The sequence below is a fragment of the Bactrocera neohumeralis genome, chromosome 3, assembly GCF_024586455.1.
Source record: "Bactrocera neohumeralis isolate Rockhampton chromosome 3, APGP_CSIRO_Bneo_wtdbg2-racon-allhic-juicebox.fasta_v2, whole genome shotgun sequence".
In the NCBI taxonomy this organism is placed as follows: Eukaryota; Metazoa; Arthropoda; class Insecta; order Diptera; family Tephritidae; genus Bactrocera; species Bactrocera neohumeralis.
In genome coordinates this window covers 12,226,273-12,245,716 of record NC_065920.1, presented here as the reverse complement: position 1 = coordinate 12,245,716, position 19,444 = coordinate 12,226,273, and the positions used below count along the sequence as shown (strand labels likewise).

The 19,444-nt window shown below is 32.7% G+C and overlaps 1 protein-coding gene and 1 long non-coding RNA gene across 2 annotated transcripts in view; one reads left to right on the top strand and one right to left on the bottom strand.

Annotated features, from left to right (window-relative positions):
- LOC126753595 (uncharacterized) overlaps positions 1-19,444 on the top strand; it is a 156,289-nt gene that overhangs the window by 38,410 nt on the left and 98,435 nt on the right. The window contains exon 2 of the long non-coding RNA XR_007666193.1: positions 7,507-7,786. This is a non-coding gene — a long non-coding RNA (uncharacterized LOC126753595). The remainder of the gene's footprint in view (positions 1-7,506; positions 7,787-19,444) is intronic.
- Positions 1-19,444, bottom strand: part of LOC126753594 (uncharacterized) — a 203,521-nt gene that overhangs the window by 95,111 nt on the left and 88,966 nt on the right. Inside the window, 3 exon segments of the mRNA XM_050465148.1 lie at positions 977-1,303; positions 1,802-2,173; positions 3,916-4,047. Of these exon segments, the coding sequence (XP_050321105.1) occupies positions 977-1,303; positions 1,802-2,173; positions 3,916-4,047 (831 nt within the window).

The following is a 19,444-nucleotide window of genomic DNA, read 5'->3' as shown; positions in this document are numbered from 1 at the left end:
TAATCCATAACTTTGAGAACTTTTTTAAGAAAAATTTGTAATAAGGACTGAAAAGCTTTAGACTTGGTAAAACCAACATTTGCTATAAATAGATGTTTTCACTGTGTGAAGCTTTAAGCACTGTTTACAAATTTTGCGAGGACATGCGAATATATAATCTGAAATGTTCACAAGAGCTAAAGCTTTCATTAACGAATACTGTTGTTGATGATCGGAGCTTTCAGGAGCTTTGAGAACTTTTTTCGTAGAAAAGGATGTCATCTCTTGTTTTTTCGTTCTCCTTATTTGATAGAAACTTTAAGCTTGTTAAGATTTCCAAGCTTTGTATGAAATTTATATATTATTAAAATTTTTAAGGAGTTTTGATAACGGTTCCAATGAAGTATCATTTTTTGCCGTATATATGTATCTCTCCTTTAAAGGTACATCTTGAACTATGAAAGCATGAATTGAAGTTGTATATTATATATTCGGCAAAATTGCAACCGGATGAAAGCTGTGCGGATGCTCAAATAGTTCCAACACCCAGTGATATTATCGTAATTTTGTTTATAGGTAAGAAAAGCTCACTCGTTAGCATCCTCTTTATAAGAGTTGAAGAGGGAGAGAAAGTTTGTATTAGAAACGGCCAGATTTTATTGTTGAAAATATTTTTGTGCGTCATTGAAAGCTTTTGGTTTGCTGGGAAGCAAGTTGTAAAAAGTGTTCAAAGTATAGGAAAGCATTTAGAGTTTGCGGTGTTTGTTTAAAGCATCGCATTAGAAGCTTGTAGTGTGATGCGTAAAAAGCTTGCAAGCCTTGCGCTCAAACGGGTTTAGTCGAATTTTGAAAACGCTTAAACTCTTTTTAGTTAAGTGTAAGCTTTGAAGATATTATTTCAGATTAATTTGTGAGCTTTCAAGTAAAGCTTGCAAGCTTTCGTCATTTATATGCAAAAGCTTACTACTATACAAATACTACAATAAGCGATACTAACTTTCACAATGCAAATACCCCTGTCCTTGAAAGCCGCTCGGACATAAGCAACGATATGAGCCCGGAAAGTTAATGCATTTTGCGTTCGTGCCACACTTGGCCACACCATTATCCATATTACATTCATCGATATCGACACAAGCTAAACCGGCGCCGGTTACCCTTAGTGTTGTGCCATTGCCGCCATAGATACCGCCGCCACCCAGACTATACTCCCGTTCGAATTCGAGCGCATAGCCGGGCGGACAATGGCACGCAAAGCTACCGCCAATATTCACGCATTCAGCACCCAAACCGCATGGATTGTTAGTGGAGCATTCGTCGACGTCTACGCGATGTTGATACGAATGAGCACGAGTGGTAAATGTGGGTTGAGACGTCGTCGATAAATTTGGCATGTGCGTGCGGTGCGTTTATGTATGGGGTGTTTGGGTTAAATAATTTTCGATATTGCCACATATGATGTTTTATTTTGTTTATTATTGTTGGCGTTTTAGTTGTTAAATGCATTTTGCGTGTTGTTGTTGTTGTTACGGTTTTTATTTTATTTTTGTATGTGTGTGCAAAAACAATTCGAGTTGTGAATTTATGGTTTTGTGCCACCGTGGTTAACATTAAGTGTACGTTGTTGTTGTTTGAATATTTTTTAAATCGAATTTTGTGTTGTATGCGCATGAAAGTGCAATGGTTACATTTATTTTGTTTTGATTTTTCCGTGAGGGATGCAAATACATAAAAGAGAGTAACAAATGAATACCATATACTTAGTCTTGAGATTTCGTTCAAGAAAAGCGTAGCGGCAATTTTTCAATTTCTCGACACTTACCTTCACAACCTTGACTGGGATCACCCGCGTAGCCATCGGGGCAGATACACTTGAAGCTACCGTCCGTATTCAGGCACTGCGCATTACGTCCGCATGGCGAACGCGCACACTCATCATAGTCGGCACAGCCGTTGGCGGAGCGCGCATCACCGTCGTAACCTTCCGGGCAGTCGCAGCGATAACCGCCCTCGAGGTTCGTACAGATGGCGCCTGGGCCGCAGGCATTCGGATGCGTGCACTCGTCGATGTCCGTACAGCTGTAATATGGATCGCCATGGTAGCCTTCGGGACATGCGCAGGTGTAATTGCCGGGCGTGTTGATGCATTGCGCACCAGTGCCGCAGGCCGTGGGACTTTGGCACTCGTCGAGGTCTAAAGGGGGGAAAAATTGGTAATGTGAGACTCAACTTGCAAAAGAAATTAAAAATTTTTTTAATAAGAAAAAAAGCTTTTTATAGAAATAAGCTTAAAGAAGAGCTTAAGATAAAAATATATTAAAATAAAATAAAAATATATAATAATAATAAAAACGAATGTATCGATAACCGAAATATATCGATAAATCGATAACATTTTTTATTAATAATTGAACTAAATCTGTAAACAATAATATACCCAAATGCATCGATAACCCAAATTTATCGATAAAAATCTATAACTTTTTTGTAATAAAAAATTGTAACATTTGTAGTATAAATATCTGGTGCTTTACTCAAATATATCGATAAATCGATAATTTTATTTTATATTTTCAATCAAGTAAATTATCACGGTAAATTTAAATAAAAAATTTAGAATGAATAAAGCACCTCACGTTTTCTCTCTAAAAGTCACTTCTATTTTTAAAATATGTCGTAAATTATCGATAATATGACAAGCGTCTTAGAAGAGATTATTTATATTGAATTAAAAAAAAAAGTGTTTGTATATGAATGAGTTTCAAGAAATATTTTCACTAATGTCTGGTTTCTGAATTTAATCGATTTGATATACATCGATATATAAATTATATCGATAAACATATATTTTAATATTTCAGCTGAACATGCAGCGATACTTTTCTATGTATACAATAGTAATTTTCTACAATAGTTTTTTTAAAAGTAAAACTAAATTTTCAAAAATTCAATAAATTAAATCGATAAATATTCAGTATTGAAAAACAAAAATAAACTAAATTTATTTTGAATCGGCTGCTTACTGAATACTGTCCTTGCTTATAACAATTTCTTATTTGTGTATAAGTTATCAATAAGTGATTAAGCGAAATTTTGAGATGCAGTTATCGATAATTTTAAGTTTGTATTTAAAAAATTTTGGTAAAAAATATTCAACTATTTTTGTTTCCTTCGATATAAAAGCTATCTTTGGAAAAATCGATAACTTACAATTTCGATAACCGATAAACGACAAATAATCGATAAATAATCGATTAATATTTATTGGAAGTTTAAATTTTAATGGAACGATGAAAAATTAATCGAAAACTCACATTTTCGAAAACCGATAAATAGTCGATTAATGTTTAATGGAAGACAATTACTCAGAAATTTTGTGACTAAAATCCTATTTCCGTGTTCTATTTCGTGTGGGCAAAAAGGAAAGGCTTAAAGAAGTGCATTAATCTAATATTTTTTCGTTTTCTTAGAAACAGTACTTCCGAAGTATGTATGTATGTATATAAATTCTGTTTTTTTTTTTTGTGTTTTTGTTCATACCACTGGGAATCTTAGAATGTTCTCAGTATTTATAGAACATTAAATTATTTATTTCCTTGAAAACAATTTGAAAACGCGGATGATATCATTCTATGCCGCAAAGAATTCATATAACCTTGGAATCTAACCTATACCTCAGTGCATACCGCAACAAATTGTATTTGATATGCAACAAACGAAAAAAAAATAAATAAAATATCACTATGCGTCCCTACTTTGCGTAGATTTTCAAAGCAAATAATAATTAATTGCCAAACAATACGCGCCACTAGCTTACCTCTTCCTGTTACCCATCTATTTTTATTGTTTTTTATATGAAAAGGGTTATAAAAAAGTGTTAAATTCTTAGTTTGAAAACCCAAGCACCAAAAGCATTTTAAGTTAATTCAGACTTACCTGTGCACAGCACCTCGCCATCGCCCTCATAGCCGTCCCTACATTTGCAGAGATAATGCGCTGGCAGATTGCAGCACTCGGCGTTCTCGACGCAACGCGCTCTTATCGTAGGATCTTGGCATTCGTCGATATCTATATGCGTGTGTGTGTGAGTGCGCAGCATGTATGTAAGGAGAAGAAGCAATGTGATGAAGCAAAAATATTAGAGGATTAAGGCGTAGCAAATTTTTATAAATATGACGTCATGTGTGCGTGTTGTTCTTGTGTGTGTGTAAGTGGTTAAGGGCTTAGGCATTGGAATTGAACGCTTCAATGAATTGATTAATGTTATGAATGCCAAGGTCGGCGTTTTTTATAGCTGTCCTAATCATTTTCCTTTTATTTCTTCTAACTAATAAATTAACGTTGAAATGTGCGTCCATCACTTTGGACAACAACGAATGGGCCCCCACAGACTCTCTTATTTACGCACCATTGCAAAACGAAAGACTTAAGCGACAAACTTTACTTGACTTGCCCTGCTGGCTGCCTTTGAGTTTTGCCGCTATTGGCCTTGTTGTTACGCAGTTTTCATGCATCACCGCCAACTAATGCGTATGCTGCACTTTATGAGTACAGCAACAACAATAAACCACAACAATTGACACACACTTGCAGCTAGTATGTTCCGCATGCGTAATTGCCGCAAACTTTGGCCTGTCAGCGCATCATTATTTGGCATTGATTATGCAAATTGAAGGTAATTTCTTAATTTTTTCCATTTTTTTCGTTCTTTGTTGTTGTTTGTTTGTTTTTTGTGCAATTTGTATATGTTGATTTGTGCGCTGACACTTCATTGTCATGTTGTGGCAAGTGCGGCGGCAGTATTGCGCGCCTGCATATGCAATGTTAGTGGCGCGTGAATTTATGCAAATTGCAAACAATAAATTGAGAAAATATTATAAAATGCACCGATTTGACATGCAGTTCAAGGTTGTAAGGTGGTTTGGAAACAGATTTGTTTTTAAATCACTTTTAGTGAGTTTATTTGAAAATTAAGAATTTAATTTTTAATTTTAGGTTTAATTACATATAATTTGACAAAAAAACGAAAAAAATTATTGGGAAAAGTCTTCTATAATATTTTTGAAAATTTTTAAATATTGGTTTTAGTATACTTTATTTAATTATAATTAAGTTTTTTTAATTATTTCATGTTATTTAAGATTTCACTTTATTTTGTGTTATTTTTACTTAACTTAAATTTATTTTTAATTTTATTTTTATCTTTAATTTTAATTTTAATTTAGTTTCATTTAAGGTCTATTTTATTTTTAATTTTAATTTAATTTTCCTTTACATTTTATTTTGAATTTTAATATTAATTTTAATTTTAGTTCTAATTTAATTTCAAATTTAAAGTAACTTAATTTAATTTGGTTGGAAATTTAGTAAACATGGGTTTATTTAATTTTAATACTTTTTTTGTTAATTACATTGAATACTATGTTAGTTACAGTTTTAATTTGTGTTAATTTAGTTTAATGTTAGTTTTAATTTGAATTTGAATGTAATTTATTTCAAATTTATGTAATTTGATTTAGGTTAAGTAAATAACATTTTTTTTTTAATTTAGTTGCATGTTATTTTAGTTTTTATTTTATTTTGTGTAACTTATTTTTTTAGTTTTATTTTAATTTTATTTTTAATTAAATTAAATTAAATTTTAATTTATTTTAATTTAATTTATTATTTATTATTGTTTTAAATACTTTTTGTTTTATTTGATTTTAAATTTAAAAAAATTGTTAATTATAATTTAGTTTAATTTGTTATGAAATTCGGTATGGTAAATTTTGTTTTTAATATTTTTTGCTTTATTTAATTTTAAATAAAAAAATTGAATTATGTTGTTTTTTTTTTAATTTTAATTTTAATTTTATTTTATTTAAATTCAATTTAATTTAAGTTTAAATTTAAATATCAAATTCAATTTTAATCTAACCCCATTTTATTTTATTTTATTTTGCCATCTACAAATCTCATACCGTTCAAATTAAAAAAACCAAAAGCAACAACAAAAATTTGTCCTGAAAAACTGCAACTCTCCCACAATCGCGTTTTCAAAAAAGCACAAAAATCAATTTCCACCACAACTCTACCTCTGCACTACCCCCTCCGTTAAGTGCTTCATGCTTTTCAACCTGGCAAGGTTAATGTGTCTATTACCGATTGCCTGGCGTCGCTTGTTATTCTACGGCATAGATCATTAAAATACTTTTACCGCTTTTGGTATTTTCTCCAACTTGCTCCAGCTTGCAAGTGGTTATTGCGACTGCAGCGCTTGTCTGCAGTTCAAAGAGTTAATAGGCGCTTAAATTTTTTCGGGCTTACAAATGTGTTCTTTCGTTGGCCATTAGATTGGACATTCTTCATTACCGTAAATGACATGCATCTAATTGATTTTATGTTGCTTGCAATTTGTTGTTGTTGCTTTCTTTATTTTATAGTCGCGTGAAAGGTAAAAGCTTGCAGAAGGAAGAGCTGATTTGAGAAATTCATTTATTATGCTTGCATTGGAATGTCTCAATTTTTAAAGAAGATTCATCGAATGTAGTAAATTACTAATAAATTTCATAAAGCTTCAGTTTTGAAATTTCGCAATCCCGGAATTTCGGGATTTTTGCTTAAATGGAAAATACAAAGAATTGTCTGTTTATAAACGAGAACAAACATGTTTACGAAGTAAAATATTTAGGATCCCGAAAATATTAATACCGAAATTTCGGTATTTACTTAAATAAGCAATTTTTTGCAGATTTGATAATTTCGGTATTCCACTTAAATAAAAAAACATAAAAATTTTACAACGAAAATTTGAAATGTCAAAATCCCGAAATTTCAAAGATATTATCTAAATGCGAATAAAAATATATAAAATTGCGAAATATTCTTTAATTAAATGAGAACAAACGTTTAGTTTACGAGCTCGAAATATTTGTTGGATCCTAAAACGAATATATATAATCCCGAAATTTCGGCATATAGTTAAATGTTTTCTTATGTTTAGCAGTGAATATGCTCTAAGCAATTTTTTGCAGATTTGATATGTCGCAATCTCGAAATTTCGGTATTACCACTTAAATAAAAAAAGCGAATAAAAATGGTATTACAACGAAATATTTCTTGATCCCGAAAATATGAATCACGAAATTTCGCGATTACTACTTTAAAAAATACAAAGATAATTGTATCCTTCTAAATGCGAATAAAAATAAAAATATAACGAAATATTTCGGGATCCCGAAAGTATTAATCCCGAAATATCGGTCTTTAATTAAATGTTTTTTTATGTTCAACAGTAAATCTGTTGTTACCGTTTGGCAGATTTTTTTTTTTCATATACTTTTTTGCAAAATATATTTATTTTTCAGCGTTCTTAAAACAAATCAAGCCTTTTTTATTCAAGCTAGGTTTCTATACTTTTTTTATAAACACTACCTGCTTACTTTTGGGTATTTTTGTGTCTATAAGTACATTCTCTACTTTTGCTAAATTTATATACATATGTACATACATATTTATGTGGATTTATATTTTTTCTATTTTTAGTTTGGGCGCGTGTAAAGCTTCACGCCTTCAAAGATGCTCCAAAATGCGTCCAAAAATCGTAATTTGGTGTAAATACATACACATATGCATATACATATGTAGTATTTAGTACCAACTGTGTTCAAATTCAAATTGATGACCTCGAAAGCGTCCGCTCCCGCCTAATGAGGCGCCATTTAACCACTGTCTCTGCTTGAAGAGCGAAGAGCATAATACAATATGAGTACAAGCAATATCCAAAAATGGCCGTTGGTTCGCTATTAAGTCCACGTAGAAGCGGGTAAGTAATCAAATTCTACATTTCACACAAATTAAATTCACCAACTTATTCCAGTAGTGTTAAAGAAACAAGTGTCTGAAATTAGTTTTGGACTTAAAGAGTGCATACATATGTACATACATATATATATACATATATGTACTATATTTACGTACATAGTGAGACGAAAAAATAATAATTATACTAATTTTGCATAGAAAAGGTCTACAGGCTGGCGCTTGGTTAATTATGTGCTGACTCATTATTAATTTTTTTTTTTCATTTCTTCTTAGTTAGAAAAGCATGAAATAGAAAAATTTAAAACAAAAAAATGGCAACGCCTGACATCTTTACGCTTATTTGCTTTAAATTTTTTTATTTTTATAAATTTTAAAATTTTTTTCTGAAAAGTTTGACCTTGACTACTAGCTGCCAACACGTATGTATATGCCTGTACAACAGCTTAATACCATATGTACACATGTACGTATTCCTGTGAAAAAATGTATATAATGCTTGTTCGTATGTAATGCCGCCATTTCATACCCGCATTTGTGCTGGCAAGTAATTAATTTCCACACCACCGCGGCACTTGTAGCAAGCAGTTATGCTGATGTTTCTAATTTTCACGCATGAGCTCATCAAGCATGGCTTGAGTTAAATGTTTTTGCCTGTTTGCAGAAGTTTTTTTAATATCTGTGGTTACAGGAAGAAGCTAATTTCATTTTATTAATATTTTTTTAATTATTTTTTTCCCCCTCACCAAGAGCCGAAAAGGCTGTCACGTCAATCATATTTTTGCCGCCATTTGTTATAAATTGATTTAAATTAACTAATAATGATGCATAGCAAAGCTTTGTTTTTTTTTAAATTAAAGCGAGAAGTTTCGGCTCTAAGGTAGTAAATTTTGGATTTTGATTTATGTCAAAAAATATCGTCACACTGGCAACATACAAGGCGCTATTAGAGTGAAGGTTAAACGGACTTGATTTTTTTGGGTTGTTTGGTCTAAAACTCAATTTGTTAATAAAAACAGGTGGCATGCTTAAGAGTTTTAGGTAAAAAACCAAGTAATCGCAGACAAAAAACAGCACAACAGGATGTAGTTTAGGTATGTTTAAAGTTCTTTGGTGGGCTGCCACTTGTTTTTTTGCAACGATCGTTAAATTTTAGTGCTTGCAATAGGCTCTTTAATGGAAATATTTATTTTTTTTTTTGGTTTTTTTTAGAGGAAAGTTGATATATGTATGTATACACATTTATTAAATTAAAAAAATTTGTGAGATAAGCCAATTATTTTTCAGTAGGGTTGCCATAAGTTGAAAATTTGTAGACTAATTATGGACACACTTGTAAGCTAAGCCAATCATTTTTGTTTATTAAATTAAATAAAAAATTACTACAAATATTTCTAACTAAAAAGTTTCAAGCGGTAATCGCAGACATTTTTGAAAGGGGTTGCCAGCTGTACAAAAATTTAAATTCGTTGAGGTTGATTAGAAGAATAGCTCAGAAATTAATAATAACAATATCGTTATCGAAATAAAGTGGTTTAAGAGCGCTTTCAATTGGCACATGTTGAAAATTTTTATAATAATTATGGATAAATTAGTGATTTATTTGCTTAACTTTTGTTTAATAAATTGATTAAAATTTAGTACTAATATTTTGAACTGAAACGTTCAAGTGTCTTTCGCAGATATTTTTGAGAAGGGTTGGTAACTGCACAAAAATTTAAATTCTTTGAGATTGATTAGCTTAGAAATGTATAATAACAATAACGTTATCGAAATAAAGTGGACTAAGAAAGCTTTCGATTGAAATTTTTTTTTAAAAGTTGCCAGCTTTTTAAATTTGCAGAAATTAAAGTACTTGAAAGCTGAAATATTGCCGAATATACAGCCAAATATAAATAAGTTTCCAATTTTTTTAGTTTTTATTTAAAATTTAGGCTTAAAAACGCCATTAAAAACATAGTACTATTATTTTTGATAAAAATTAAAAAAAAATAAATAAATTTTTGTATTATTGCGCACAAAATTCTTTTTTCATTATACAGTTTTATATATTGAATTTAAATACCAATTGGTATTACAAATTTAGTTCCTTAAATAAAATTTTTTAATAAAAATTTAGTTTCTTTATAATTTTTTTTATTATTTTTGAAAAAAAAAAAAATTTATGGGAAGAAATATAAAATTATATTATTTCGCACACGATTTTTTCTTTATCAAATTCTTTATGTTTAATTTAATCAAATTTTTTATTAAAAATTTAATTTTTTTTAAGAAAATTTTTTAAATTATTTTTGAAAAAAAAATTTTATTGGGAAAAATATAAAACTTTATATTATTGCGCACACGATTTTTTTCATGAAATAATTTTATAAATTGAATTTAAGTTTTTTATTTTTATTATATAAAAATTTTTATATTATACTAAAAATTTAAATTATTTCTCGAATAAAAGTTTTTTATAAAACTTTAGTTTATAAAAAAAAAATTAGTTATTTTTAAAAAAAATTTATGGGAAAAAATATAAAATTTTATATTATTGCGCACACGATTTTTTCATTATTTAATTTTTTATACTTATTTTAATTTTTATATTAAAAATTTATAGTACAAATTTAGTTTTTTATATAATTTTTTTAATTAGTTTTGAAAAATTTTTTAAATTATTTTTGAAGAAAATTTTTATAGGAAAAATATGCAATACATATATATTATTGCGCACAAAATTTTTTCATTATTTAGTTTATTATATTTAAGTTTTTGTAAAAAAATTTTAATTATTTTTGCCTAAAATATTTTCGCGCATTATTAATCATTTTCGCACCCTTCTTTAATTTGTTGCGCTTTGTTGCCACTTGCCTGCTCTCCATGTAGTTGTTATTGTAGTTATGAATATTCGCTACTTTACTACTGCGGCCCGCAATCATTATGATTGTCGCTCGGCCTGTCATCATTAGCGGCACATTAATTAAATGAGCCGCGTAAATTTGCGCACTTTAGCGAACGCTGAAGCTGCCAGCCTGGGGCAATGTTCATGTTCGTATGAAGATATACATATATGTATGTATATAAACAGAATATATATGTACATAAAAGTTATTTTTTCATATATTTAGTCACGTATGTTGCACCCTGCATGCGTCTACATGTTGCAACAGCAGCGTTAATTGCGCGTGTCAATATCGTAGCGCCACATAAACTGGTATAATAAAGAGTTTTAATTACTTTTAGAGTTATTTGTTGTAATATTTTTACAGTTAGTGTCATTAGATTTTTTTTTCAAATTTGTTGTATTGAAGGAAAGAGGTCGATTCTATCTATGGAGAACTTTTTTATTTGACGAGATATCTGCACGAAATTTGGCATGAATTATTATCTGAAGTAACCATACAATCTCCGAAGAAATTGTTGTAATCGGACATCTATAACATATAGCTGCCATATAAACTGAACGATCAAAACCAGGTTTTTGTAAGAAAAACTTTTTTAGTTTAAGAGCTATCTTCATGAAATTTGACACGGATTATAACAAAGAGCAACGTCACAATATCCTAACAAATTTTTCAGATCGGAGCACTATAGCATATGGCTGTCATACAAATTGAACAAGCCAATTCAAGTTTTTGTATGAAAAACTTTTTAAGTTTACGAGTTATCCACACAAACTTCTACAAAAGTAATTGTTTAAAGCAACACTCTAATATCTGAAGAAATTGTACAGATCGGACCACTATATCATATTGCTGCCATACAAATTGACCGTTAAAAATCCAGTTCTTGTGTGAAAACTTTTTTGTTTGTGAAGGGTATATACATTTTTTCTTGTTTTTTAAGAAGCAACGTTTTTCTTTTAAAAAAATTTAGTTTTTTAAATTTAGAATCGAAATTTTTATTATGTGGCATTCCTCACTCAAATCGAATCAACTTTTACGCTAAAAAAATTTCTTGCTCCACCTTCATCCCATAATGCTATTAAAAATTACAAAAATAAATTACCTCAACGTCTATATATACTATTTTATGTATGTATAATTGTAACACAGTGTTGCAACACCACAGCAGCTTATCAATAGCGCTCGATCACGGCGAAAAAGGGCAAATAAAGACAGTAAAACATGCGAGCGCTAGACGAAGTCAAGATAGCGTTAAATGCAAAATAAAAGGGGGAAAAAACATATATTTACAATTGTTGTTGTAAATTTAAACTTTTTTACTTTTATTTCGAAACATTTTATTTGGTTTTTGTGCAAATGAAGCGCCAGTGAGCGAGCGTTATTCAGTGAAAAACCTAAATACCCCGTTACGTGCCTCAATTTGCATACATATCGGTGTGTGTGTACGTACTTAAAAGTCATATGTGGCACATACGCACACACCTACAGTGCTGCAAGTACATTTAAATGCGCTGCCACGCTATTTCGCGCCACAATCTGGCACATTCAGCGCATTAAGGCACATAAACAGCAACAACAATCTCCAGCAATACCTTATGTGGCAAGTGTTTGCTTTCAAATCACCACTTAAGCGATGCCACGATTCGCAGTACTTTTCGAGTAAATCAAAATTCAAATTAATTGTCACTTGAAAGCAGCGCTAAGCCAGCGGCCTGTCTGCACAAGGCCACTCCAAATGTGTGTTTGCGCATGTGTGTGTTCCAAGTGCTGCAAAATTTTTCCCCAAAAAAGGCTTTTGCTGTTCGTCTGTCGGCCTGCTTGCAACATTTCATTTGCTTTGCAAACAGCGCCGCCAACAAGCTGCAAACAGTGCACAACAACAACTCAGTGCCGTTGAAGTGATAATCGTGATGCTCTTTGCGCAACAACAACAGTGTAAGAAAAACATTTTTGTTTATATTTTAACATTTTTAGTAGAACGTGTCACGACAACTCAACTAAGCTTGCCACAAATAAATGCATGTGGCCAACGACTGGCTTGCAACATTCACGCTTGCGCTCCTTTGCCTTTCATATTTCGTCTGCCTTTGGTGTTGTCTAGTTTCCCTTTAACCTTTGCTTTCACCTTTTTTTTTGTTTTGCTCGTGTGCTTTTACTATTTACTAGCGCCACTTGGCTGTGACTTTCCCTCCACCTGCCTTGCCAGCGTCGCAAACTCCCGCTTCCTCGGTTTTTCTCATGTTAATGTGTTTTTTTCGCAGTACCGTGAGCTGCAGCACAACATCAATGCTGGCCGTTAAAGTGGCATCTGCCAACTTTTACTGTCACTTACTTGCGCTCATGTCCTCCTCATCTCTGTCTGTCAGTTTGTCGGTCTGCCTTTTTAGCTCGCGGCTGGGCCATTAAATTTATGCAAAATGTCCGCTTGTTTTGCAAAATATTTTGCATTTCTCTTGCTACTTTACTCTGCTGCCACTTCACTTTTATTTATTTACAAATCATCAACCTCAATGCCAATATTGAGAGTTAATCTTTGTGGCGTCTTCTCTGCTATTTAGTAGGATTTTCGGTCGTTAACTTATTATCCACGCTTGTGGCCAGCTTTCCACGTACATTCTGCTCATCATCACATTTGTCTAATGTTTAGCTGTTTTACCTAGTTCTGCTCTGTTGCAGTTGTTAGCTTGATTTTTTTTAGTTTACACCAAGCGACCTTTTATTATTTATGTATAAAAAATGACTTTGAAATGAGCTCAGTGGGCTTTTATGACTCCATTCCGGTCATTTATTTCTCATTATTGTTGACCATGTTGCATTTATAGACAGAAATGGAATTGTACATGCTCTGTAGGAAAATGTCGATACTTTTTAGCTGCTGTAGTTGTATTTAGTGTCGATGTTTCCATCATTGCAAATTGTACTTTTAGAACTGAGGGTTTCGGAGACCTAAGCTTTACTGGTGTGTATACTTTTTCAGTATTTATTTGTAACTGTCTGGTGGCGACACACCTGCTGGATTTGGTTGACAGATCGAAAAGACTGCAGGAAATGTCTAGATCGGTATCATAAAGGATGACTACTCCTCTTGGACCTAGCAACTGAACTCCATCTGCTATCGCAAAAGACCAAAACTGGTCGATGCGTGGCTTATTGGCCTACTAGATTAATCTAACTTAACCTAACCTAACCTATTATAACTTTGCCATTAAAAAATATTCGATATCTTTACGATGAGTTGGAAAACCCTGCGACAAATCTCAACACTGCGGTTTGGGTTCTTAATTGAATACTTACAGAACCAACAGACAGACCTAGCTTTTATTGTTGATCCTCAATAACTGGGATAAAAATATTTCTGAAAAAATTTCAAAAATTTATTTCAAAAAATCTAATTCTAACCCAACCTTATTTTATGTCTTTGAATAGAAAGAAAGTACTTCTAATTGCTTAATAAGTGTATACTTCTTGTCAGAAACAAATCAATGATCTCCCACGAAGCCAAATCTGGTGAATACGATTGTTGATCGATGGTTTAATTCCTTTTTGGTTTCTAAATTCGATCATAATCGTACTCATTTAAAAAAAATTTAGCTTTATCGGGACGAGTCGTTTCAAAATAAATCAAACGGACTCGCGCGATATGTCAAGCTCTCTTGTAATCTGTATAACACTTGCCTGACGATTCTCAAACACCTTATCCTTCACTCTTTTAATATTTTCATTAGCTGAAGAGGTCGACGATCGTCCAGAACGAGGCATGTCTGCAACGATCTCTCGACCTTCTTTGAAAGCTTTGTACCACTTGTAGGAATGAATTTTGAATCAAATTTTATGTTCGATATTTTAATCAATTTCCGGTTTTTTTTTGTTTTATCGTAAATAGCTTGAACAAGTATCTAGCAGAGACTTAAGCGGCAACTAAACTTTTGTGCTGCTGATAAGTACGCATTAATGTTTTCAAGTACTCGGTGAGTCAATTAAGCGTACTAAATACTGATCGGATGTTCCAGACATGAACCGGATGTGTTAGATACTAGTCTAAAGCGATCGTTAATACCTCAAAGTTTCACACATGGATCTAATGCAGTCGATAGTGTGTCCACTTATGAACTTAATTTTACTCATTATTTCTCGCAACTTTTTCTCACAGCGTTGCTTTTTATGGCTGTAGCGCACATATGCGCTTAAATTTTCATTAATAGTGTCTTAATTAGCCAATTTGCTTGTTGTAGTTTTTGTTGCTGCCTTTTATACTCTGTAATATATTTTTGCAAATTTATAACTCATCTGTTGCTGCAGTTTCGTTGCACAGGAAACTGTTATGCATTTGTTAATGTTTTGGTTTTGTTGTTGTGTATTAAATTGTTGGATTTGTAGGTCAAGCGCAATTTGCGTGATTCGACATGATCTCAAAGCGAGTTAGCGGTGGTGTGTTGGTTAATTGTGTGAACTTACAAAGAGACTGTAGGTCCAGTATGTAGGTGTGATACTTACTTATAAGGTTATAGTAGTAAAAAAATTCATAATAAAAAAAGTAAGTTGGTAATTCACTGAAATTGATGAAAAAGCTGCTGGAAGACTTGGCTTGAAGATTTCTTTGTAAAAGAAATGTTTTTAATTACTTATTGAGTAAAAAATCTTCGCTGCAGTCTCGATTAGCGGAAGAATTTGGTTAGGTCACCGCGCATGCGCAGGCGCATGCCACTTGCTGCATGATTTTCTGGAATGTCAGCATGACGAGTGACTGTCTGTTAGTGCGTGTAACCTCAATTCGCAAGAAATGGCAGTAGAGAAGTGGGCCTGGGTGGCGCGTTGCATAACTGTATAAACACCGGAGTTGGAGTTGACAACTAAAAACACATGCAGATATACGAACATGCACACATACGCATGTGTATGTATAAACATGAAATGCAGACTTGATTTGAATATTTATTTGTTTTTGTTTTTTTTTGTTGTGATTTTGTGTCACCACATTGTTGCTGTTGTTGGCTGTTGGCAAAATGTGTGACCATCAATGCGCAAAATGCATTTAGTGGAACAGGTGTCTGTGGCGGGATTAACATTTTGTTGTTGTTATTCTTGTCTATTGCTTTGCTTCGCTGCATGGCCATAGCCTCGTGTACCGTTATGCGGCAGTCATACCATAAACGTGTGTACATTTAATATTCATAAGCAATGCTGCCACTGGTTGTTATACCGCTGCTGCTGCTGCTGCTGCATGCCACACGAAGCGTGATGGAACGAGAATACGCTTGCCGTCGTCTATGTGGCTGACTTGCATTCTGCAGCAGTTGAAGTGCAGTTACCGTTGTGTTAGCACTTACACTACTCTTTTGTTGTTGCTTTGTGACAGTTGAGGTTTACATAGTGTCTACGCGCGCCGCCCAACAAACGTATTGGGAACGGCGATGCCAAAAAATAAAATAAAATAAAACAACAACAAAACACGCTAGACACGTCAAGCAGGAATTGCATTTTCCGCACAAAAAGTAAATCTCATATAAACATTGCTAGGCGCTTAGCGGTAAGCTTGTTGCACGTACACACATATATACACGCACACACATATGTGTGTGTGATTGCTTGCGGAAAACTTGCCGCATTAAAGTTTAATGGGTGAACTTGATCTTTAGCAAAGCGTGTTAAATGTGGTCAGCTGACCAAAAACCAGCTGCTCAAACGCTAATTATGCGCTGTCCGTGTGTGTGAGTAATGAAAATTTGCGGTGGCAAGTGTTGGTGGTCGCCGGAATTTTGCGTAAAGCCGGAAATCTGGTCGCGCATGCGCTGCTGAATTGACGTAGATAAATCTTGGTGGCTTCAAGTGATGGCGAAATATTTGTAGCGTTTCCTTTCGCAGTTTTCGTAAGTGTCTTTTTCGTTAATTTGCTTAAATTTTTATTTGCTTTTGGGGTATGCCTTATCTATTTCGCGCTAAAGTTCAGATAAATAATTATATATTATAAATAATCTTATTATAATATTAGTTTTTGGCTGAAGTAAGTTGCTTTGACCGCTAAAGGGTTAACCGGTTGCTAGGCGCGCACTAGTCGCTCAGTTTTGAAGGTATCGATTTGAAATTTTGCACACGTCGTTTTCCCGCTAAGAAGCTGTTAATTTGTCGGAATGGGCGATATTGGACGATTATAGCCTATAGCTGTCATACAAACTGAACGATCGGTATCGAGTTCTTGTAAGGAAAAGTTTTTCGTTTGGCGAGATATCTGCACGAAATTCGGTTTGGATTGTTGTCAAAAGCAACTATACAATATTGGAAGAAATGGGTTAGATCGGATCACCCTAGCATATAGCTGCCATACAAATTGGCCAATAAAAATTAAGTTCATGTAAGGAAAACTTTTTTATTTGACGAGATACACTCATGAAATTCGGCATGGATTATTGTCTATAGCAACGCAATTTCTGAAGAAATTATCTAGATCGAACCATCACACCGTATAGGTTCCATACAAACTAAACGATCGGGATCAAGTGCTTGTATGGAAAGCTTTTTCATTTAAAGAGGTATCTTTAAGAAATTTTGCTCAGATTATAACCAAATGCAATGGTGTAATCTCCGAAGGAATTACTCAGATCAGATCACTATAGTGTATAGCTGCCATACAAACTGCACCATCGGAATTAAGTGCTTCTATGGAAAACTTCTTTGTTTGACGAGGTTTCGTTACGAAATTTTGCGTATATTATTTTTCTATGCAGCGCTATAATATCTGAGAAGATTTTTCTTATCGAAGCACTATAACATATAGCTGCCATACAAACTAAACGATCTCACTCAGCTTCCTGTATGAAAAACTTTTGCTTTTGACAAAGTATCTTAACGAAATTTGGCATAAATAATTACGGAAAGTAACTATACAATCTCCAAAGAAATAGTTCGAATCAAAGCACTATAGCATGCAGCTGTCATACAAAAGGTACGATCAAATTCAAGTTCGTGTAAGGAAAACTTGCATCTGTAACGGTATTACATATAGCATCGGTGCAGCCGAATTTAATATTTTTTCTTGTTTTCAAAATAGAAATACCGCTAGAAGCTTGAAAATGTCTGTCGAGAGCAACTGTTGTTAGAAAAAATAGATTTCAAAGCATGCAGCTCTAAGGTTGGCATTATAGAACCATTTTACTAGAATGTATGGAAATCTGAACAAATGTTTCCTTAAAAGGCTTTGCGTACATCAGCATTGTCAGCTGATTAAAACGGAATGTCGCGACTCCATTTATTTCGAGGTACGTACATATGTCATGCCACAGTGCTCAGTAATTGTTTCGTAAGTTTATAAAATTTACACTCTGAAGGTTTTTGTTGTAATTTCTTTAAGTGACGTTGAAATTTTTGGTCTGACTTGGTGAGATGAGGTCTTTACCTCATATCTGTTGCCTAGTTAATCAAAAATTCATGCTTAGGTCAGGACATTTGCAATGAAGTCGGTTTGGAATGAATAAGATCTCTGGATCCAATCATAATATTTATGAAACATATATTAATCATATCATAAAATAACTTATTAGAGAAAATTAGAGACCTGACTTATTACAGAACATATAAAGCAAATTTTTTCGAAGTAAATTCTTTTTAGGCTTCTGTCAAGTCTCTAGCACTAGAAATATTTTTGGGAGCATTAAATATTGAGGTCTTCATTACCGACTCAATGAAGCAAATTCTTAAATTTTTTGCAATTTTATGTTTGGATTTCTGTATAACCAAATATTGGGGACATTTTTCATGGACAATATAGAAATATTGTCGTGAAAAAGTGAGGTTATAACGGAAATTTAACTCGTGTAACCAAGAAGTTGTTGATGGATCATTACATTTGCCTAATATGCCTATAGAAATAGCGTTAACTAATTATAATTTAATTTTTAATAGTTAAGATTAAAAATAATTCAACTTTTTAGCATAGTTCTTGCCCGCAGCTACGCTGATCACAATCACTTGCCAAGTCAAGACTAAACAACAGTCAAACTATTTTCTTTCTATGCTCACATATGTTCATTTGTATATGTAATCTATCTACTATATATCTCTGCACTTCCCATCGCATGACGAATTAGTTCATCTGCGATGACCTCAAGTGTTCTCGGTCAATCATTAAAAAGCAAACACACATATAAATATGAAATATAATAGAATATATGTATATGTTGTATATATGTACATATATGTATGTATATACATTCATGTGCAGTTATACTTTGGCATGTGCAGATATATTATTAGCGGGCAAAACTGCTTATCTGCACGTGTGAAAATAATAAATAATGATTTCAATTGAAGTACAGGTGTATGGAGAATTAAGCAAGAAAAAAAATAATAAATAAAATAGGAAATAGCGCAACTTTATGTTCATGCCACAAGCATCTTCCTGCTGTTCCTACGTCAAGTTCTTATCACTTTACGTGCCTACTGCCATTAGTTATGATGTCTCCCATTTTTAACCTGCATCTTTATATGTACTTTAATACTTATGTGTATGTGTGTATTACCGCCTTTTCCCCATAAACATGTAATTTCAACAAGTAATTGCATAAATGTGAACTCAATTGAATATATATAAAGGTGGATAATAATGCAGAAGAATATCTAAAATAAATTCCCAGTCAGCTGGAGATTCCCTTGGGAACACAGTTGCGGACTTAATAACTGCGCGGTTGAGTGATTGGTGCACTGACTTGCCGCCGCCAAGGAATATATTACCAGCAAGCACATATATACACACTCACACATACAGCTGCAGACCCGTC